The following is a 23827-nucleotide window of genomic DNA, read 5'->3' as shown; positions in this document are numbered from 1 at the left end:
TCCAAGTGATTCTAGTGTGTTACAAAGTTAAGAATTACTATAATTAAAAGGGATTATGAACAATTACTGTTCTAGATGAGCAAGTAAACCAGAAAAATTATAAATTCATTTTAGTTTTTCCTCATTTAACCGAGCTAAATATATAATACTCTTGTTCTGTATTGACATTTACTGGCTAGTATGCTCAATGGAATATTTTATTCATTGATTGATTAACTTTCTGGGGGCGCCTGGGTGGTTCAGTCGGTTAAGTGGCCGACTTCAGCTCAGGTCACGATCTCGCGGTCCGTGAGTTCGAGCCCCGCGTTGGGGTCTGGGCTGACGGCTCAGAGCCTGGAGCCTGCTTCCGATTCTGTGTCTCCCTCTCTCTCTGCCCCTCCCCCGTTCATGCTCTGTCTCTCTCTTTCTCAAAAATAAATAAAACGTTAGGGGCGCCTGGGTGGCGCAGTCGGTTAAGCGTCTGACTTCAGCCAGGTCACGATCTCACGTCCGTGAGTTCGAGCCCCAGTCGGGCTCTGGGCTGATGGCTCAGAGCCTGGAGCCTGCTTCCGATTCTGTGTCTCCCTCTCTCTCTGCCCCTCCCCCGTTCATGCTCTGTCTCTCTCTGTCCCAAAAATAAATAAACGTTGAAAAAAAAAATTAAAAAAAAAAATAAATAAAACATTAAAAAAAGATTGATTAACTGTCTGAACCCCTAAGGATGGTAGAAGTGGAATAGGTGGTAATGTAATTATAATACACATTACCTGTTACTGATTTATGAAGTGTCTTAAATGTGCTCATCTATAGTATTAATAATTAGGGTGGCTTGTGGGTAAGAATCCAAACTTAAGTAATTCTTCTTGGTAACCTAAATGGAGGTTTAGTATCTGAGAAGTTTTATGTACCAGAATTCTAAACAGGCACAGTAATAGTAACAATAAAGCAATTAAGCTCATCTATTCTTGCAACTTTCTAGCTGCTGACGGTGAACTAACCTAAGCTGACCTTTACTAATAGAACTGCACATGTGATAGAACTGTGGATAGATGTTTGAACAGATTCATATTGCTAAAGATTACTCCACGGGATACACAGAAAATAAAAATTCTTTGCTTGTGTTGTTCAGAGATTTAATGTGATACACTATTGCCTGACTGTGGTTGATTAATAAGTCATTAAGTAAAAGTCATTCACACAATGGAAAATGTTATGGTGGATTTCTATCATCACCAATGCACTCATTACAAATCCTGTAATTATGAATGAAAAGCTATTAGAGATAGAGACCAAGAACTTCGTTTAAAATTCTACATTCTGCTTAATTCCATGAAGTATACAATACACTCTTTAGAAGGAATACAAATTCCTTAGCTGAACAATTCCTTGTTTGAGTGAGAGCTCAGGATATACTGGTGCAATGGAGTGTGTTGAAAAAAGGTCACCTGGAGAAAAGGAACTGGTTGTATTTGTTAAAGGGGAAATAAAAAAGAGCTTTAAATAAGAATTATGATCTAGAGGATCTTTCAGAGGGAGGTTCTAAAAATTATAAGTGATACTTTGTTTAATACAAATCCTAATTAATAGGGGTATGATTTTTTAAATTCTTATTTAAAATCTTGAGTCAGAAAAACTGGGGTTTGAGTCGTAGCTCCATTACTTAACAGACAGCATTAACCATGATTGAGTTATTTCACATGTTTGTGACTCAGTTCTATCATCTGTAAAATGTAGCTCTTTCTCTTGCTAAACTCATAAGGTAGTAGAAAGGGATTTAAACCTGAAAATGTTTGTAGTAAAGATTATTGTTAGCCCATGCAATGGCTATTAACCATCTTTACTGGTTTTGGCAGAACTCTAATTTTGTTTAGATATTTACCCATCTGCCATGAGGTAAATCATGAACTAATTTAATGTGGTGATCCCAGTTCATACTAGTGATTTATTTAGAAACAAGAAGGAGAACCAATCCTGGTCATTGAGATGTGTGGGGAAGTTCTTCCACAGGTTCTATTTAAGAGTTACTCACCTATGTTGGTAGAGTAGCAAGATTCAGTGACAACTTGAAGTTGTCAATAAATATCTTTAATAGCTTGAATTTTTAAAATAGCTTGATTGAGATATGTCACATGCAGTTTACCCATTTAAGGTGTACTACAGTTCATTGCTTTTTAATATATCTACAGATAAGTGCACATATTATTACAGTCAATTTTAGATGTGTTTATCAACCTCAAGAAAAAGTTACCATTGCTCTGACCCACTTCCCCCAGCCCTAAGCAACCACCAATCTACTTTATGTCTCTGTAAATTTCCCTATTCCGTGTCATACAGTAGGTGGTCTTTTGTGACTGGCTACCTTCCCTTAGTATAATATTTTCAAGGCTCATCCATGTTGTAGCATGTATCAGCATTTAATTCCTATTAGTTGCTGAATAATATCCTATTTATGGATTTTCATTTTATTTATCCAATTGATGGACTTTTAGTTTTTGCTCCCTTTTACCTGTTATTAATATGTGCTATAAATACACATTTCTGTGAAGACATATGTTTTCATTTTTCTTGGTTATATACATAGGAGTGGAATTTCTGGGACCTGTGGGAAAAAAGGGAATTCCAGGAAGATGGCAAACTATACCCCAGGGTGACGGATATTCATCAGGCCTGCTCAAATGGGAGCAGGAAGTTTGAAGTTTTAAGGAGAGAGGTCTCCAGAAATATAATGGAACTGGTATCTTAGAGTCACCAGAAAGAACCAGGAAAAGAGGCAGTTAAGAAGAGCTTTCCTGGGAACAGAACAAACCTTAAATTCTGACCTTAAAAACTGTCCTTGTCTGAATTTTATTGGATCATACTTTAAAGTATAAATTACTTGGGGCATTGTCAGAAACAATCAGTCTATGATTAGTGGAGACTAACAGCTGGTTGTAATACCAAAAGGGGCGGAACACTTAAAAGAAAAATTGGGGAAAGAGACAAAGAGAGCCCTGCCGAAACCGAACATTCAATGATGACTGTCCCATACTGAAGGCTCTGCCCTCTGATGAGCTACAGAAGAATTTTCATACTATGCATGTAGCCTGGATATGTTTGGGGAACATGAGGAATAGTCTGTTAAACTAACCACAAGTCTATTACCTTAGTGATTTAGTTTAACCACTAAATCAATACACAAGCAAACAACAACAAAAATAAGCACCAGAGAAAAAGAGAAATATGCAGCCAGTGTTGATACAGTTGTATTACCTAAAAGTTCAGTTTTATAGAAACTACCTGTGAGGGTTGCTGGAGAGGAGGTGGGTGGGGAGATGGGCATTAAGGAGGGCACTTGTTGGGGGTGCCTGGGTGGCTCAGTCGGTTAAGCGTCTGACTTCAGCTCAGGTCATGATGTCGTGGTTCGTGAGTTCGAGTTCTGTGCTGACAGCTCAGAGCCTGCAGCCTGCTTCAGATTCTGTGTCTCCCTCTCTTTCTGCCCCTCCCCTGCTAGTGCTCTGTCTCTGTCTCAAAAATAAATAAAACATTAAAAAAATTTTTAAAAAGGAGGGCACTTGTTGGGATGCGTACTGGGTGTTATATGTAAGTGATCAATCACTGGGTTCTACTCCTGAAACCCATACTGTACTGTATGTTAACTGACTTGAATTTAAATAAATAAATTAAAAAAAAAGAAAGAATGAATGAAAAGTACCTATGAGGGATGCCAGATATAGGATGTCACAGAGTTCAAAGCAGCTTTTATAAATGTGTTCAAGGAGCTAAAGGAAGCTATCCTTAAAAAAGTAAAAGATTCTGTGATGACAACATCTCATCAAATAGAGCATACCAATACAGAGACAAAAATTGTAAAACAGAATGAAAAGGAAACTTTGGACTTGGAAAGTTAAATAACCAAAATGAAAAAGTCACTGGAGAGCTTCAACAGCAGATTTGAACTGTCAGAAAAAAAGAATCTGCAAACTGAAGAATAGGTTGATATAAATTGTGTAAGCTAAAAAAAAAAAGGAAAAGAAAAAAATGACAGAACCTCAGAGAAATGGGGGACACATTAAGCATACCAACATATAATATGAATATCAGAAGGATGAGAATGAATAAAGGAATAGAAGTATTTAGAGATATGGCTGAAAACTTCCCAAATTTGGTGAAAAACTTTAATCTACACATCCAAGAAGCTCAATAAACTACAAGAAGCTCAATAAAATACAAGCAAGATAAATATAAAGAGATCCACAACTAGTTACATCATAGGAATGAAATCCTTTTACTTTGAGTCAGTAGTGAGTAAGCAACATTTACCATCAAATGTCACAGCCATAAAATTGTAAACACTGAATATTGATTTAACCAAAAATTTGTTATTGATTGAGAGGATGGTAAAAAGGAACATTGGTAATACAGTTGCAGTGGTGAGATGAGGCAAGTTTAATGTGAAGTTTAATGTGAAGTTTACAGTTAGTGTTAATCCTCATGTAACATAAGAAATCAAAGGTCTCAAAATGATGCAAAGTGAACAAAAATAAAAGCAAAAGATAGCAGTGTATGCACATTTTCAGAAATATGTAGGTAAATTGAAAAAGGAGCAGCTACAGCCTTCAAAGTGGTTGCTTTTGGAGGCAACACTGGGAATGGGTTGGACGGTGTGTTTTGTTTTTTGTTGTAAGCCCTTAGTACAATTTGACTTTATGTAGATACATATTTTTTACATCCATAAAATGCAATTTAATTTTTTTACCTCACCACAAATGGTGATACTTCTTTTTCTTTTTCTCCAGCTTTATTGAGATATATTTACACATAACTACTTTAAGTGTAAGGTATACAATGTGATGATTTGATACATATATATTGCAAAATGGTTAGTAAGGTTAGTTATCACCTGACATAATTATCTTTGTGTGTGTGTGTGTGTGTGGAGAGAACATTTAAAATCTACTGTCTTAGCGACTTTCAGGTATATAACACACTGTTGTTAACTATGGTCACCATGCTCTACATAGATCCCCAGAACTTACTTGTCTTATAACTGGAAGTTTGTACCCTTTGACCAACATCTCCCTGTTTCCCCCAAGTGCCTGGCAACCACTGTTCTACTCTAGTTTTTATGCGTTCAGCTTTTAAAAATTCCACATATACATGAGATCATATATTTGTCTCTGAGTCATTTCACTTAACATAATACCCTCAGGGTTCTTCCATGTTGTCACAAATGGAGGGATTTCCTCCTTTCTCATGGCTGAATAATAGTCGTGTGTGTGTGTGTGTGTGTGTGTGTGTGTGCGCGTATCCCATTTCTTTGTTTAGTCATATTTTAATGGACACTTAGGTTGTTTGTTTCTTTGTTTTGGTTATTGTGAATAATGCTGCAGCGAACATAGGAGTGAGGATATCCTTCAAGATAATTATTTAATTTCCTTTGGATATATACCCTGAGGAGGGATTGCTGGATCATGTGATAGTTCTTTTTAATTTTTTGAGGAATTTTCATGACATTTCCATAGTAGTTGCACCAATTTGTATCCCCACCAACAGTATACAGTGTTTCCTTTTTTCCACATCCTCACCAATACTTGTTATTTCTTGACTTTTTGGTAATAACCATTTTAACAGGTGTGAAGTGACATCTCATTGTGGTTTTGATTTCGCATTTCCCTGCTAATCAGTGATGTTGAGAATCATTTCATGTACCTGTGGGCCACTTGTATGCCCTTTTTATTTATTTATTTTTTAAAAATATAATTTATTGTCAAATTGTATGTCCTCTTTAGAAAAATGTCTGTTCAGGTTCTCTGACCATTTTTAAATTAAATTATTTGTTTTTATGCAGTTGAGTTGTATGAGTTCCTTGTATAATTTGAATATTAACCCCTTATCAGATAGATGGTTTGCACGTATTTTACTCCATTACAAACACTGCCCTCTTGTTTTTTTTTATTGTTTATTTTGCTGTGCTTTTTTAGTTTGATGTGGTCCCACTTGTTTATTTTGTTTTTTATTGCTTATATTTTTGGTGTCATGTCCAAAAAAATTATTGCCAAAACTAATGTCAAGGAGCTTTTCCCCTATTTTCTTTTAGTAGTTTGATGATTTCAGGTCTTATGTTTAAGACTTTAATTCATTTCAAGTTAATTTTTGTGAGTGGTTTCAGATAGGAGTCCAGTTTCATTCTTCTGTATGTACTTACCAGTTTTCCAAGCACCAGTTGTTGAAGAGACTTTTCTTTCTCTGTTGAGTATTTTTGGCTCTCTTGTCAAATACTGGTTACCTTTATATGTGAAGGTTTACTTCTGGGCTTGCAATTTTGGTACATTGGTCTATGTGTCTATTTTTATGCTAGTACCGTTCTGTTTTGATTACTCGAACTTTCTAATGTAGTTTGAAATCACGAAGTGTGATGCCTCCAGCTCTGTTTTTCTTTCCCCATATGGCTTTGACTGTTTGGGGTCTTTTGTGATTCCATATGAATTTTAGAATGGTTTGTTCTATTTCTGTGAAAAATGCCATTGGAATTTTGATAGGGATTGCATTTGATAGGGATTCATAGATGGTTTTAAGTAGTATAGACATAACAATATCAGCTCTTCTGATCATGAACATGGGGTATCTTTCTATTTGTGTCTTCTATTTCTTTCATCAGTGTCGTATAGTTCTTGATGTCTTATAGATCTTTCACCTACTTAGTTAAATTTATTCCTAGATATTTTATTGTTATTGATTCTATTGCAAGTGGGATTTTTTTCTGATAGTTTGTTGTTACTGTTGTTAGTTATAGAGATGCAACTTATTTTTTCAATAATGATTTTGTATTATGTAAATTTACTGAATTTTTAAAATTAGTTCTAACTAATTAGTTTTATTAATTTTTGGTGGAGTCCTAAGAATTTTCTGTATATAAGATCATATCATCTCTAAACAAAGACAATTTTACTTTTTTTTCCCCCTGATTTGAAAGCCTTTAATTTCTTGCCTAATTGCTCTGGTTAGGATTTCCAGTAGTGTGTTGAATAGAAGTGACAAGAGTAAGCACCTTTATTTTGTTCCTGATCTTAGAGGAAAAGCTCTCAGCTTTTCACTATTGAGTATGATGTTATTTGTGGGCTTATCATGTATGGCTTTTATTATGTTGAGGTACATTCCTTCTTACCCCATTTGTCATGAGTTTTTATGAAAAAAAGATATTGAATTTTGTCAAATGCTCTTCTCTATCTGTTGAGATGATTATATGATTTTTATCTTTCATTCTATTGATGTATATTACATTTATTGATTTTAATATGTCGACCCACCCTTGCATCCCACACTTGCTCATGGTATATGATGTTTTAATGTGCTGTTCAATTTGGTTTGCTAATATTTTGTTGAGAATTTTTGCATCTCTGTTCATCAGGAGTGCTGGCTTGTAGTTTTATTTTCTGGTAGTCACTTTATCTGGCTTTGGTATCAGGATATTGCTAGCCCTGTAAAATGAGTTTGGGAATGTTTCCCCTTTAATTTTTTGGAAGTGTTTGAGAAGGATTGACATTAATTCTTTTTATGTATTTGGTAGACTTCACAAGTAAAATCATCTGATCTTTGGCTTTTTTGTTGTTGGCAAGTTTTTTGATTACTGATTCTATTTTCCTTATTATTGGACCATTGTTCAGATTTTCTGTTATTCAGTCTTGGTAGGTTGTATGTTTCTAGGAATTTATCCATTTCTTCTAGATTATCCAGTTTGTTGGCATATAATTATTTGTAGTAGTTTCTTATAGTAATCCTTTGTATTCATGTGGTATCAGTTATATTATCTCCTCTTTCGCTTCTGATTTTATTTGACTCTTTTTTTTTAGTTTAGCTAAAAGTTTGTCAATTTGTTTACCTTTTTAAAAAACCAATTCTTAGTTTCATGGATCTTTTCTGTTGTTTTTCTGGTCGCTATCTTTTTAATCTGTGCTCTGATATTTGTGACTTCTTTCTTCCTATTAACATTGGGCTTAGTTCCTTGAGTTGTAATGTTGTTTGTTTGAGATTTTTGTTTCCTTTCTAAAATATAGGTGTTTATCACTATGAAGTTTTCTATTAGAACTACTTTTGATGTGTCCTATAATTTTTGTTATGTTGCTTCCTTTTTTGTTTGTTTCAAGATATTTTGATTTCACTTTTCATTTCTTCTTTGACTCATTGGGTGTTCAGGAGTGTGTGGTTTAATTTTCACATATTTGTGAATTTTCTAGTTTTCCTCTTGTTTTTGTTTCTAGTTTCATACCAGTGTGGTTGGAAAAGATACTTCGTATGATTTCAGCAATCATAAATTTGCTATTTCAATCTTCCTAAAGCTGTTAAGATTTATTTTGTGACCTAACATGTAATCTATCCTGGAGAATGTTTTATGTACATTTGAAAAGAATGTGTATTCAGCTGCTGTTAGATAGAATGTTCTATATAGGTCTGTTAGGTCCATTTGGTTTAAAGTTTAGTTCAGTTGCAGTGTTTTCTAATTAATTTGCTATCTAGATGATCTGTTGTTGAAAGTGGGTTATTGAAGTCCCTTTTATTGTATGTATTGTCTATTTCTCCCTTCAAATATTTTAGTATTGCTTAATTTTTTTAGGTGCTTCTGTGTTGGGTGCATATGTATTTACAATTCTTACATCCTCTTGAGAAGTTGATCCTTTTATCATCATATAATGGCCTTTTTTGTTGACAAAGTTTTTGTGTTAAAGTCCATTTTATTACAAGTATGCTACTCCTCTCTTTTGGTTTACACTTGAATGAAACTTTTTTTTTCATCCTGTCACTTTGAGCTTTTGTGTGTCCTTAAAGCTAAAGTCAATCTTTTGGGGTGCCTCAGTGGCTCAGTCCATTAAGTGGCTGACTCTTGCTTTTAGCTCAGGTCATGATTTATGGTTTGTGAGTTTGAGCCCTGCATCAGGCTCTGTGCTGACAGAGTGGAACCTGTTTGGGATTCTCTCTCTCCCTCTCTCTCTGCCCCTCCCCATCTTGTGCTCAGTCTCTCTCTCTCTCAAAAAATAAATAAACAACAAAAAAAGTAAAGTCCGTCTTTTGTAGGTAGGATATACTTAGGTCTTCAGCTAGTCTCTGCCTTTTGATTGGAGAATTTAGTTCATTTACATTTAAAGAAATTATTGATAGGTAAGGATTTACTAATGCCATTTTATTAATTGTTTTTTCTGGTTGTTTTGTAACTCCCCCTGTTCCTTTCTTTGTAGATTGATGATTTCTTGTAGTGTTGTGATTTGATTTTTCTTCTATTTATCTTTTGTCTCTCTCCTCTGTTTTTGCTTTCTGGTTATTATGAGGCTCACACAAAACATCATGTAGATATAATAGTTTCTTTTAAACTGATAAGAACTTAACTTTATTTGCATATAAAACTCTCCCCTTTAATTCCCCCACATTTTGTTTTTGATATCACAGTTCACATCTTTTTGTATTGTGCAGCCATTAATAAATTATTTTAACTATAGTTAATTGTAATTTTATTTTTTTAATGTCTTTATTTATTTATTTTGAGAGAGAAAGAGAGAGAATAAGCTGGGGAGCGGCAGAGTGAGGGGGACAAAGAATCCAAAGCGGGCTTTGTGCTAACTGTAGAGAGCCTAATGCAGGTTTGAACTCATGAACCATGAGATCATGACCTGAGCCAAAGTTAGGCAAAGTTAGGCAGTCACTTAACTGACTGACAAACCCAGGTGCCCACTATAGTTAATTTTAATACTTTAGCCCTTTAACCTTTTACTAGAGTTGATTAACACACTACCATTTTACAGTAGTATTCTGAATTTGACTGTATGCTTACCATTACCACTGTGTTTTATGCTTTATGGTTCTCTGTTACTAATTACTGAAATTGGGGAAGCTAATTTCTTGTTTTATTTCAGCTTGAAGAACTTCTCTCAGCATTTTTGGGTAAGGCAAGTCTAGTGGTGTTAAATTTCTTCATCTTTTGTTTGTCTGGAAAGGTATTTGTCTCTCCTTCATTTTTTAAGGACAGCTTTGCCAGATAAAGTACTCTTGGTTGGCAGTTTTTTTTTCCTTACAGAACTTTGAACATAATATCCCATTCTCTCCTAGTCTTATAAGATTTTTGCAGAGAAATTTGATAGCCTTATGAGGATGTCCTTATACATGAAATATTTTTTTCTCTTGTTGTTTTTAGATTTTCTTTGTTTTTGGTTTCAGAGTTTTATCACTTTGTGCCTTGGGGAAGATATTTTTGGGTTGAAATTAATTGGAGACCTTTTAGCTTCATGAATATGGTTATCCAGATCTCACCCCAGATTTGGGAATTTCTCAGCCATTATTTCTTGAAACAAGCGTTTTGCTCTTTTCCCACTATCTTCTCTGGGATTCCAGTAATGTGTAGATTCTTCATAGGATCCCCATTTCTTTCATGCTTTCTGAGAGCATTGGCTGCTATTCTCCCAGCCACTCCCTAGCCCGCAGCTGTGCAGCAGACTTCAGTATTCTAAATGGGACAAGAAAGAAGTGGTTCCCTTCGACAGTGTCTTGCACAGTTAAGGAAAATTGGAACTCACTGATATGCTTTCAGTTTTCTCCATTGGTGAAATCATAGGCGAACAAGATTTTTCTTGTCACTGAGATATGCCATCTTGGAGGCAGGATGATGTGGGTAAAGTAAAACTGTTCCTTTTACCCTCTTGAATGTGTCTAATCTTGGATTTTTTTTTTTCTCGGATGGTATGCTGAAACTTTTCTGCCGGACTCCCAGAGTTTCACAGAGGTGCTCACCTCCATGGGTGATTATCTAAATCAGTGCTAGTTGGGGGGAAGATGGTAGAAAAATTATTCCTTAATGTTGATGATGTCACTTTTTATTTTAAATTGTGTAAAATAAACATAATATAAAATTTATCATCTTAACTGTTTTGAAATGCAGAGTTCACTAGTGTTAAGTACATTCACATTGTTGTGTCATCAATCTCCAGAACTCTGATGATTATTTTTTAACCAGATTTTCGTAGAACTTACTCCTTAAACTTACTCAATACTAATTTGTGTGAGCATTTGTTACTCTTCAGCTGTTTCTTCTTAAAATACAAGAATCTCCTCAAGAGTAACCTAAAAATCTAGTGTAAGTTCTTTGAGATCAGTTACCATAAGATTTTAAATTGTACAATTTTGAGGATCCTTCATTCATAACAAAATGTCTCACAGTGTGTTCCAGTTCCCTTTTCTTCCTTGTAAAGTTTTAGAAGCAGCTTGTCTTTCTATAAGAAATACTCCTGAGATTTTCATTAATATTTGCCATCTGGGCCTTGAAGTTTCTTTTTCAGAACATTTTAAACTATGAATTCAATTTTGTTAATGGTTATAGAACTACTTAAGTTATCTCTTTGAGCTTGAATGAGTTTTAGTAGTTTTTGTTATTTGAGAAATTGGTTCATTTCTTTTAAGTTGTGAAATCTGTGTATAGAGCTATTTATAATATTCTCTTATTACCTTTTTATGTCAGTAGGGTCTGTAGTAATATCCTCTTTTTCATTCCCTTTAATGCTAATTAGTTTCTTTCTGTCTCCTTTCTTGTCAGTCTTGCTTGAGGTTTATCAATTTTACTGATCTTAAAAAAAAACAGATTTTAGTTTCATTGGTTTTCTCTGTTCAAGTTCATGATTCTTTACTCTAACATCTGTATTCTGCTATTGAGTCTATACAGTGAGTTTTTGATTTTGATCATTGTATTTTCAATCCTTAATTTCTGTTTGGTTCTTCTATTTTATATATTGTATTTCTTTGCTGATGTTTCGAATTTTAACATTTGTTTCAAGAATGTTCACAATTGCCATTTAAAGTTTTATAGTAGCTCTTTAAAGTCTTTGTCAGATAATTTCAGCATCTGTGTCATCGTGTCCTTGACATCTGTTGACTGTGTTTTCCCATGTGAGTTGAGATTTTTGTATTTCTTCATATGCCAAGTAATTTTGGATTGTATTTCTGGGCCTTTGAAATATGACAGTAAAAAATGGTTTTATTTAACTCCTAAAGAGAATGTTGGGATTTTTTTTAGTAGTTTACCTGGCTAGATTTAGACACAAGTTCCAACCTGTGACTGTGATTCCAATATTGGCTCAGTTTAAGCTTTTGCAGTGTTAGTTGAATTTGTCCTATGTGTGTACCACCTAGTAATTAGTCTTGGATTGAGTGAAATTGTTAGCTTAGTTCTCAGTGTCTTTCGTATGCTAATTAGAATAAGTTCGATGCATATTCAGGTGAGAGAAGTGAACCCTGGAGTTTAATTCAATATTTTATGGAGTTTTCCCTTTCTGCTATCTCTCTAGTACTTTCAGGTTCTTCCATCATTGTTCCACCTCTTTTACTCACTGGTGAACAGACAGAGGGGAAAAGAGCAATAAAAAGCTTTGGACCCACCATCTCGCTGCCTTAACTTCATCAAATGAAGAAGTTTCTTTTCCTTCAGGATTTTGGCTCCTGCGATCTCCTCTTGGTAGTCACTGTTGCTGCCACCATTGTTATGGGATATCTTGGAATCTGTGACATGAGAGATTGGAGAAATGGAATGAACCCTCCCAGGTGCCCCTTTTGGCTCCTTTTTATAATGTATTTCTTTCTCTTTATTGATATTCTAATCTTGTTTATGCATTGTTTTCCTTTGTCCCTGTCTTCCTGTACTTCTTTGAGTGTCTTTATTTTTTTTCTTTAAAAAATTTTTTTTAACGTTTATTTATTTTTGAGACAGAGAGAGACAGAGCGTGAACGGGGGAGGGGCAGAGAGAGAGGGAGACACAAAATCGGAAGCAGGCTCCAGGCTATCAGCCCAGAGCTCGACGCAGGGCTCGACGCAGGGCTCGAACTCACAGACCACGAGATGGTGACCTGAGCTGAAGTCAGACGCTTAACCGATTGAGCCACTCAGCCGCCCCCTTTGAGCATCTTTAAAAAGACAATTTTAGGAGCTCCTGGGTGGCTCAGTCACTTAAGCATCCAACTCTTATTTTCAATTCAGGTCATGACCTCACAGTTTGTGAGATTGAGTCCTGCATCAGGTTCTGTGCTGATAGTGTGGAGCCTGCTTGGGATTCTCTCTCTTCCTCTTTCTCTCTGTCACTTCTCCACTCTCTTCTTTCAGTCTCTTTCTCAAAATAAATAAATAAACATAAAAATAAAAAGTTTTAAAAAAGTCTTTGTCTAGTAATCTCAGTGTCTAGGCTTTTCAGGGTCAGTTCTGTCGATTAATTTTGCTCCTTTGAATGGGCCATACTTTTTGATTCTTTGTATGCCTTTGGTTTTTTGTTTTTTGAAAACACTGGACATTTGAATTTTTTAATGTGTCAACTTTGGAAATCAGATTTCCCTCCTTCCCCAGAATTTGATGTTTTTTGATTGTTTTTCTTTTTGTTTTTTGAATGTTGAAAAGTGTCTCTGTGTTGGGGATTAGCTTGAGTTGAAAGCTCAAGGTCTCCTCATGTCTTTTTTTAAGCCAGTGTCTTTGCCTGTGCACATGTGGGTTTCTAAATTTCTCTACGTATGTGGTTGCTTTTGAATGACTTAATCTTTAATATAAGGCCCAAAATAAGGAAAAGGGCAGGGAAGAAACCTAAAGATGTGTTATTCCTTTAAATGCCCTGTAAGCAGCTGTAGTCAATAGGGATTGAAACAATGATGGCCAGGTTCTGTGCTAGCCAAGATTTCCCCTGAAAGCTGCAAACTTTTAAATAGAATTTAGAGCTTCAAAATAGTTTGTATTAAGTCTGCCAGTACATTTGTTGTCTAGGTAGAGAGAGGGGATTCCTGGTGCTTCCTACTCCTCCAGTTTCTCCGAGGTCACTCTCATAGAATCTTTTATAAATTTCTTTCTCAGCTGCCCTAAAAGGAACCAAGGGAGAAAATCTTCATCCATGGACCAGTGCTTTAGAGACCAGAAAAGCGTTCTTAGATCAGACTAACGAGGCAGTGGGAACCCCTCCCCCACCAAGAATATGGAAACTCAGAAGGATAAAATTTAGTCTACGTGGGCAACCATTTTGCCTGATTTGAAGATTGACCTTCCAGGACCCAAATCCTGGTGTTTCTGGGTTTTGTTTCACTTAAGATGAGTCCCCCTTTACTAGGGGCTAGTCAGTCTCTATTCAGTCTATCTTTATTTGCATACAGACTACAATTTTGGGCTAGCACACTGAAGGCAACCTTTTCCTGACCTTTTTGAGTGTTCCTTTGTCAAGTGCATTCACAATGAATACAAAGATGAATCACAGAAGATTCCAGTTCTCCAGGGACTGGTAGTTACATTGATCAGCTGCCTATAGCCAACATACCTTCATGTAGAGGGTATGGCCCTCTATTAGTGGTGTCCAGTACATTCTGCTTTGATCCTAGAGAGCAGCAATTTTACTGCTTTTGGGATCTTGGTGCATCTGTACCCAGTACATGTTTTTGAATTAATGCAGTGGTTGGGACAATTGTGGTAGGTTCTCCATAAGAATTTACTGCTAGGACCCTCATTTGAACCTAATAATCACATATGCAAATATATGCACGAACTTTTACAGACATAAGTATTAGTAGTCCCTAGACCAGTGATCCTCAAACCTTGCTACTCATCACCTGAAAAACTTTCCCCAAGCCCTAATTCCTATGTTCTAACCATGGAGATTGTTTTAGTTAAGTCTGAGGTGGAAGCTGGAAATGTGTGTTTTTCAAAAGCTACCTCATAATTTTCAGGCAGCCAGAGTAGAGGACCACAACCCTTTGAATGCCTAAGAAAATCTAGTAGTCACAACAGACGATTTAAAGTGCCTTCTATTATTTAGGGAGATTCTGGGTTAGAAAGTCAAGAGCAGTTTTGGAGCAGCATGGAGATTGTATTCCATTTTCAGTGTAGTCACTTAGATAAACTACTGATTTTTCAGAGCTTCAGGCTTTTTTTTTTTTTTTTGTAATGAAATAGGCATTATAGCGTTACCATGAGAATTAATGTAAAGCCTTACTTAGCACCTCTACTACAGCACACAATAAATGTTGGTCAGATTTATTCTGGTGTACACACATGCCACTGGATATGTCCAGATGCAGAATCTACTGAAGTACAGCTTCTCTAGCCAGTTCTTTAGGAAACCAGGAGGTTGGAGAGGTTAGTTTTCTAGCCCCCCAGCCAAGTGAAGGTCAAAAGCCAACCAAGAAGGAGGAGGCTGTTGGTACTGGTTGCTCTCCGGGCTCCAAGTGCTGTGTTACGTATGTCCACCAGGGGCCGCTGAAGCTACCTAAACTCCGAGCGCTAACCTGGAGAGGCCTCCGCGCGTGCTCACTGGGTGCTACGCGTGCCTCTGAATCCCCTCCGCCATTCTAGCTTTTGGCTGCCCCAAACCAACCCTCTGTGTCTGAGTAAGGCAGCGCTTTGGGGACACAAATATTCCCTCTTCTTTGGGCTTCGCCTTGTACTTCTTCGTTCCCAGGGCAAATCTGGGGCGGCAAGTATTAGTGTCTCCATTGCGCTGCTGCCCAGGAGATAGAAGGCTGAGCCCCGCGCAGAGTTCAGGCTGACTGGGTCCTGGGCCCAGCGAGAAGCTGCCGCTGCCCGGATGTTGCGATGGCTGATCGGGGGAGGCCGAGAACCTCAGGGACTGGCCGAGGTAAACCCCCTGGCGACTCTGCCTGCCGCCACAGAGGCCGAGCATGCCTGACCAGTGGCTTTTGTCAGAGTCCAGTGCCTCATCCAGACGCGGGAGACCCGGGCGGAGGCGGGGCCTGCGGGTTCGGAGGCCGGCAAGGGCGGGGTGGGCGTGCGGGGGACGCCCTTCCTGTGGCTCGTCTGAACTGTTGATCCCCCTAAGATCCTGAGAATTAAATATCCCTGTTTCAAAAGGAGGTAACTGAAGCTGATGTGATTCAACAGCAGGCTCAAGGACATTCAGCTAGCCTTCTCCGTGCTTAAACTAGCTTCATTTCAATTATAGAAGTATCTGGCTTACGAGAAACAAGTGGTGACTGCAACTTTCTACTTAAGGTTTATTAGAGTTGGTGTCATTTCCCACCAACTGATGCTTGCTCAGGAAATAGAATATTTGATTATTTACCCAAGAACAAAAAAGGATAGAAGTATTTTAAAAAATTAATATGCTTCAAAGTCAAAAAATGATTTTGTAATTAACTGCTGTTTTTTGGTTCCATAGTCTGGCTTTCTTCATGGGCCTGAATAATTGAGTTGACTGTAATGAAATTTATATTTGAAAGACTGAATACAATAATTTTGGAACCTTGAAAGGTTTTGTGTGCCACCCGAGAATTAGAATTTGTGTTGAATTCCCGTTATTTCTCATAGGAAGTAGTTGTTTAGATTGTTAAAAATGAAAAATTTGGGTAGTTGTGAGTCAGCAACCTTACTTCTCACTTTTGACTTCCTCATATTTTTGCAGTTGAGGCTTACTGTCTATTAAAAGCATTTATTTCAAATTAGACTCATTTCACATAGGCTGAAATCCTAAGGATTATGGAAAAGTTGTAGAAAATTATCATTTATGTGACATGATAATTCAAAATTAACCCACTTATTTGATGAATCATATAATTAGATTAACTGATTCTGCCTTTCCTGATAAATTTTCATTTAGGGCAAGTGGTATACAGTTTTCAGATTTCTCAGTTTTGTTTTTCTAGTCATAACCACTGCCAGAAGTGAGATGGGATAAATAGAAAGCACCCACTGCTTTGGGGATGATTTTTTGGGGAAAACACTTAGGCATGCTAGTTCCACGTTCTGTATAACTGTTGTGAATTTGTGCGTTGTTGGAATCAATGATTTTCCTTAATTTATGTGAGAACTTTGTATCCAGACTTCTAGTTTCACAGTATTTCTCTGGTGGGATGTTTTGCCCTTAGGGGACATTTAGCTATGTCTGGAGACATTTTTGATTTTCAGGATGAGGAAGGTTAGATTTCTATTAGCATCTAGTATGTAGAAACTACAGATACTGCTGAATATTCTACATTGCACAGAATAGTCCTCAACCACAAAAAATTATTTGGCCCAAAATCTCAGTAGTGGCAAGTTTGAGAAATTGCAGTTCAGAGGTTAAGAACAAAGGTTTTATCATGAAATAGTACTGGGTTTGACTACAGAAATGAGGTTAATAAGACCTACCTTACAGAATTGTTGAGTGAATTATATGCCGTATATGATTTGCACAGTGTCTGGCTTATGGGCTGTGACCTAATTCTCTGTTAGCAATTATCTTTATCAGACTTACTGTCCAAAATGGAATTTATTGAATTTATCAACTCCAAAGGATTTCATCCTTTCTTTTATTCATTCAGTAATCATATATTGAGTACCTATAACGGGCCAGGCACTGTTGTAGTCTCTATTTTACCCTTTTGATCTGCAGTTTTGTTATCAAGTTTTAATTGAGAAACACTCATTCTAAAATAGAGTTAGATTGGCCCATTGATTTTTTTAGGTCAGGTTTATTGAGATACAATCTCCTTAACATAAAATTCACCCTTTTTGTAAATATATTGTGACTTGAAAATACTAAAATGAATGCAAGAGTGAGATTTTTTTCTTCCCTTTTAGATTGTTTTTAGATAACAATTTGAAGAATGATTATCTGAGTTTAAGGATTATATTTAGGTCACTTCTAACAAAGAAGAAAAAATTCATGATGTGAATTTGTGGTTAAGAGAAATATTTTATGTTAAATTGGCAGTTAGTTGATATTAGGGGAAATCATATATAGTATTAGAACATGATATCATAGCTTTTTAAGTCTTATATTCTTAGATGTACACCATGAAGCAGGGTATTTTATTTCGCTATGGTTATTTATCGTAAATAATTTAATTTCTCTTTCTCTCTTGTTTTTGTTTTCTTTTTATCCAATACAAGAAATCTCCCTTACAGACAATAGGTGAAGAACAAACCCAGAATCCCTACACTGAACTGCTTGTACTGAAAGCTCATCATGATATTGTACGGTTTCTGGTACAGTTAGATGAATACAGGTAAGAAGCTCTAGTTGTCCAGTTGCCTACTGTTTGGAAAGAGCTTTTAGGGAATTGTATATTTGAAAACAGCTTCATAATTAATACATCTTTTCTAAAAATTTCAAATCTGATCATCTGATCTAAAAATTTCAACTATTTACTCGAAATTGACATCTGCATCTTAATGAAATATGCGTCTGAAGTCATTTTTTGCCCAGAAGTCAGCATGTCATATTTGGTGATTTGATGGTTATTTTTATTTGAAGTTTCTTTTGTTTTTTATTGCTCAGGAAAATTTTTTGTTAGTTTAGAAGAAGTGTATGACTTTAAAATTTGCTTGTAAACAAATTTTACATGAGTTTTGTTAAGGTGAACCTAAATTTGAGAAACAAATATGGGAAATGTTTAACTATCAAGTACCTACCAGGAATGTGCTATTTTTAGTAGAAAGTAAATATTTAATCTGAATCTTATGTTAATGAGGAAATCCTTTTAAAACGTTCATTATTTACTTTCTTGTCAACTGAGATAATACTGTGTTTAACTGCAAATAGAGATGAAGTATGTAGGTCTTAGGATTGTAGATGTAGCTCATTTCTGATGTATGTATCTGTTTATTAAGCCCTTAGTCAACTAAAGGTTATCCTTTGTAATATGTAGCATAATAACAATTAGAGGTAACTAATTAGTAACTTAGAGGTAACTAAGTAGTTGTGTAACTACTTAATATTTGTCTTCACTAGAATCTAAACTTCATGGGAGGCATGTTTTTCTTATTCACCACAGTATCCTTAGTATCTGAGACAGTGCCTTACATATAGCAGGTGATTAATAGTTGTTAAATGAATGAATATGACCCCACAGACAATATTAAGTGTGCATGTTTCATGCCATCCTAACTCCCTAACCCCCATCTGTTGTTCTTATCAATTTTTCTGCTATCATCTCTAATCTTCTCTTTTACCTTTGATACTTTTTTTTCCCCCATTTTTGACTCCATGGGTGACTGCTGTTGTGATTATTCCTAATTCTGACCATCACTTCTCATGTCTATTAGCCTTGTCTTCTCTCTTTTTTTTTTTTTTCCTTTAATGTCTTTGGTATTGCTTTTCCCATGTTCAGTGCAAGTATGACACTACCTGGAGTTAGATTAAATTTTACAGGCTAGGGACACAGTCCTGCACAGCACTCTCTGCACATCAGTCACCAGTTGTAATCTCTAGGGGTCCCATGCCACTCACACTTCTGACCAACTGGCTACAAATTTCCACTACCGGCTCAGGTGCGATACTTACTAGAAAGACTAACAGAACTCAGGAAAGCGCTGTTCTTAAAATTGCAGTTTTATGATAAAGAATGCCAGTCAGAACCAGCTGAATGCATGGATGCATAGGTCTAGAAAGATCTCAGATCCAAAGCTTCTCTGTCCTCAGGACATGTCACCCTTTCAGCACATCAGTATGTATTACCAACAAGGAAGCTCACTTAAGTTCTGAGTATCCAGAGTTTTTATTATCCAGAGTTTTATTGGGGTTCATTACATAGGAATGATTGAGTCATTTGCCACCTGATTGAACTCAATTTCCAGCCCTTCTCTCCCTGCCCTTTGCCCATACTTCAGCCTCAGGTTGGAGGGTCAGGCTGATATCCCAGGGCTCACAGCACCAAACCTTTAATTACATGGTTCATATTTCCCACATGGCCAGCCCCTATCCTTAATTGTGTAGGGAGCCCACCCTACATCATCTCATTAGCATAAACACAGGTGAGTTCTGAGGAGCCCAGCTGCCTTCTAGAAACCAGGGACAAAATCCTGACACATTATTGTACAACACTATGTTCCTCAACTTTTGCTTGAAAAGATTGACCTCATATATATTACTAGCCTTCCAACACTGTTTTGTTGTGATATGACCCAGACAAATCATAACATGTAAACCATAATATAAGAATCTTCAGCCCTTTGGTAGTATTCATTGCTCATATGTTCTAAGAGACACTGTGATTTTTTAGTCAGCCAGCCAGTCAGATTTTTGAAGCTAAGCATCGCTGGAAACATGGGATGTTTAGACCGCTAAATTTTTTTTTTTTTTAAAGTTTACTTATTTATTTTGAGAGAGAGAGAGAGCAGGAGCAGGGAAAGGACAGAGAAAGAATCCCAAGCAGGCTCCACACTGTCAGTGCAGAGCCTGATTCCGGACTTTAACTCGAGAACCATGAGATTCTGACCTGAGCCGAAGCCAAGAGTCAGATGCTTAACCTACTGAGCCACTGAGCCACTTTGCCCCTGGACAGCTAAAGTTCCTTACATGTTTTACCATAGTAAGTTGCTAAGCAGGTTTTAAAAAAACCCAAATACAGTAAAACCTTGGATTGTGAGTAACTTGTTCTGCAAATGTGCCACAAGATGAGCAAATATTTCTAATAAATTTTAACTTGATAAATGAGCAGTGTCTTGCAGTATGAGTAGTGTGTGACTCCAAACATTGCATGATCACAAGTGAGCCAATGGTTCTTGAAATTTGCTTTAATATACAAGTGCTTTGGATTACAAGCATGTTCCTGGAACGAATTATGGTCACAAACCAAAGTTTTACTGTAGTTTCTTAGACTATAATCACTAATATTTGGGTCTTAAGGAATCCTCAGATCATGTTGTGTAAGAAAATTAAATAAAAATATACAGTGTACTTTCAGGATGTGATCTTTAAATTTTTATATAGATTAACTGTTAAGATACCATGTTCGTTGCAACCTGTCCTCTGAAATGTCCTCTTGGCTTTTATTACATAGAGTAAGAATCTGCAGAAAAGGCCATCACCTAGAATAATGATCATTGTGAAAATGCTAATATCTGATTACATTTTCCCCACACTGATGTTCCTGTATAAATAAGTTGTTTAATGATGTAGTAAATGTTCTGTTAACAGTAGAAAGTTATAGATAAGTGTATCAAGTTATATATTGCTCTTTTAAATACCACCCCAAACTTAGTGGTTTAATACAACCTGCTGTTTACTTAGCTCACCAATTATTGGGCTAGGTTCAGCTGGGTGGGTGTTTTCCATCTGTGCCAAGATCAGCTGATCTTGGTTAGGTAGTAAACCTAACCTATGCATCTCTGGTCAACAGGTAAATGGGCTGGGCTGGGTGATTCACATTGGACTCAGCTGGGATGACTGGGATCGCTCTTCATAAGATTGCTCAAGTGCTTGTGCACGTAGTGATCATGGAGTTCTCATAAGAACGAAAGGGAAAGCCCTGTTGTAAGCTCTTCTCACGTCTCTGTGGTGTTTGCTGCTGTATTGTTTGCCAAAGCAAGTCAGGAGCTGGCCAAATTCACTATGTTGGTAAATAAACTCTACCTTTTGAGGGGAGAAGCAACTAAGTCCTATTGTAAATGGTGCTAGACAAAGGGAGAATAACTTGTGGCCATGTTTGCTGCCCACCGCAGTGAATCTAAATGTCTAAAAATGGATGCAAAACTTACATTTTGGCTTGTGCAATAAAGTGAAGATACTACTACATGAGTCACATTTAATTATTTGTATTCAAGTTATTACTATGCCAAAATTTACATCTAGTTAGGAAGTTTTTCTGTCAGTTACAGACCTATAGAACTTTCAATCTGTGTTTTGCTTTAAAAAACTGAATTCTGCACTGAAAGAAAAAAACTAAATGGTCACTACTGGTAAGAAAGATATAAGAAATATACAAACTGTATAAGTATTTATTTAAATGGAATTAAGAGCACAGCATTTTCTTTTTTTTTTTTTTTCAACGTTTTTTTTTTTTTTTTTTTTTTTTTTTTATTTATTTTGGGGACAGAGACAGACAGAGCATGAACGGGGGAGGGGCAGAGAGAGAGGGAGACACAGAATCGGAAACAGGCTCCAGGCTCCGAGCCATCAGCCCAGAGCCTGATGCGGGGCTCGAACTCCCGGACCGCGAGATCGTGACCTGGCTGAAGTCGGACGCTTAACCGACTGCGCCACCCAGGCGCCCCAAGAGCACAGCATTTTCATTCTCAATTTTGTAGTTTAGATAATTTAGAATTATCTTTACTATTCCAGATGTATATTATTTTTGTATTGTCAAATTACAGAAATACCTTTTCAGTTTTAAAATAAATACATATTATATTTTATGTTTTTTATTTAATTTTTATGGACCTTACATTCTGGTTTTTTGGTCAGCTGTTGTAATCCAGGTTTCACGCTTCAGGTCTTTAGATAATATCATTTTATTGAGAATTTTGCAGAAGGATTTTCTTGTTTTCTTGGTGGCTCAGCTAAAATCAGTGAGTGGAAAATTTTCACAGATTGGTTTTTGAAGATACCAAATAAATCCTGTATAACCTAACAGACAGCTGCCTTTTCTTTTCTTCTTTAGTGTTTTTTGAACATGAAGTGAGGGTCATATTGATTGGGAGATCACTAAAGAAGGCTAAGCCTCAGCAAGAGTCTTCCAAATAATGGACTGTGCTAAAATTGCATGTAATACTCTAGCACTTGACACATTAAACTAAACTGAGTTCATAACACATTTTAAGAATAGTTTTTTCTGTTGCTCATTTGACCATTCCTTGCTCCTCCAGGAAACAGACAAGGTTATGTAGGATGGTGATCATGACTGGAAAAGAATCAGCTGACCCATGAAATGCCAGACTGGAGAACAAAATGTGCCCTTAGGATAGCTGGTGAAGCTGTACATTTACAAGAAACTAAGTCAACTCAGTACAGTTTGATAATTCACTAACCGTATGCTATATCTTTAAGAAAATATTCTTAAGCTAAGAATATCTTCCTTATATTCAGAGAATAGAAATCAATAGTCAAGGTGATTTAGACCCTCTTAATCCCTGAGTTCCCTGCAAAGCAGATAACAAAATGGAATTAAATATGCAAATGGTTTATTAGAAACACCAGTGAAGGGACAGAGAAAGAAGCAGGATTGGACAAGGGGAGCTGTCTCAGACTATGGTCTAGATCTGACAAAGTCTCTGTAGGCCCCATGGGGAGCTCTGGAGGAAAGAATGCCCTTTAGGGGAATTCTATGTTGGATAGAAGTAACTGGGACTTTTAACCCTGCCTTGCTTAGTCATTAGCTGAGGGTCATCCAGGAACATGCTTCTGGCTTCCACCACCTTGCGTAAGTTCCATTACCTGGAAGCCAACTGAGGTAGTATGACTTTGGCTTCAAAACTGAAATGGACCCTGAAGTCAACAGGTGGAGGCTGGTAATCACCTTTCTGAGAGCTGGACAGCTTCTCCTGAGGGGGTATCTGCAAGATCTATATTGCCTTTCCTATACAGACTGTATCTGGGATCAGTAATAATTGATGGGAGGAAATTTCTTTTTATAGAAGAATTCAGGCTAGGAAAAATTGTGGAATTGGAATATTGTAATTTTGCAACTTCTAATAAATTTAGAGAGTTTACTGATGGCTGTTAACCTTACATGCACACAAAGAAAAGACTATGAGAAATTACATTTCCTGTTGGAGTATACAAACTGCAAGGAGAAAAATATGAAGAATAAATAGAACAAAAGACTTTAAAGCTATATCAATTACTCCAATTATGAACTTTATTTAGATCCTCCTTCTAATAAAATTAAAAAAAATCATGAGATCGGGAAGTATGATCACTGAGTATGTGGTGACATTAAGAAATTAAATGGTAACTTTGATGTAAAGGATTCCTAAAAGATACACACTGAAATATTTACTGATGAAATATAGCTAATTGGATTTGCTTCAAAATAATCTGCAGGGGGGGGATTGGGTGTGGTACGGATGAAACAATATTGGTCATGAGTTGATAATTGAAGAGAGATGATGAGTAACTGATAATGAGTAACTGATGATGATTTTTGTCATACTGTTTGC

The 23827-nt window shown here is 36.5% G+C and overlaps 1 protein-coding gene across 4 annotated transcripts in view; it reads left to right on the top strand.

Annotated features, from left to right (window-relative positions):
• The window catches only part of WDR41 (WD repeat domain 41), a 184153-nt gene that overhangs the window by 118724 nt on the left and 41602 nt on the right, over window positions 1-23827 (top strand). For 3 of the 4 annotated variants that reach the window (XR_007152089.1, XR_007152087.1, XM_047858246.1), the window contains exon 3: window positions 17840-17955. Coding sequence is in view for 2 of the 4 variants with exons in the window: in XM_047858246.1 (XP_047714202.1) it covers window positions 17840-17955 (116 nt within the window). In the remaining 2 variants the exon portion in view is untranslated. Of the gene's footprint in view, window positions 1-15280; window positions 15588-17839; window positions 17956-23827 lie in introns of those variants that run through there. The other variant, XM_047858260.1, reaches the window with a different exon arrangement.

Source organism: Prionailurus viverrinus, chromosome A1, assembly GCF_022837055.1.
Source record: "Prionailurus viverrinus isolate Anna chromosome A1, UM_Priviv_1.0, whole genome shotgun sequence".
Lineage (NCBI taxonomy): Eukaryota > Metazoa > Chordata > Mammalia > Carnivora > Felidae > Prionailurus > Prionailurus viverrinus.
Note: the sequence above shows the minus strand (reverse complement) of the source record. Positions and strands in the feature narration are given on the sequence as shown.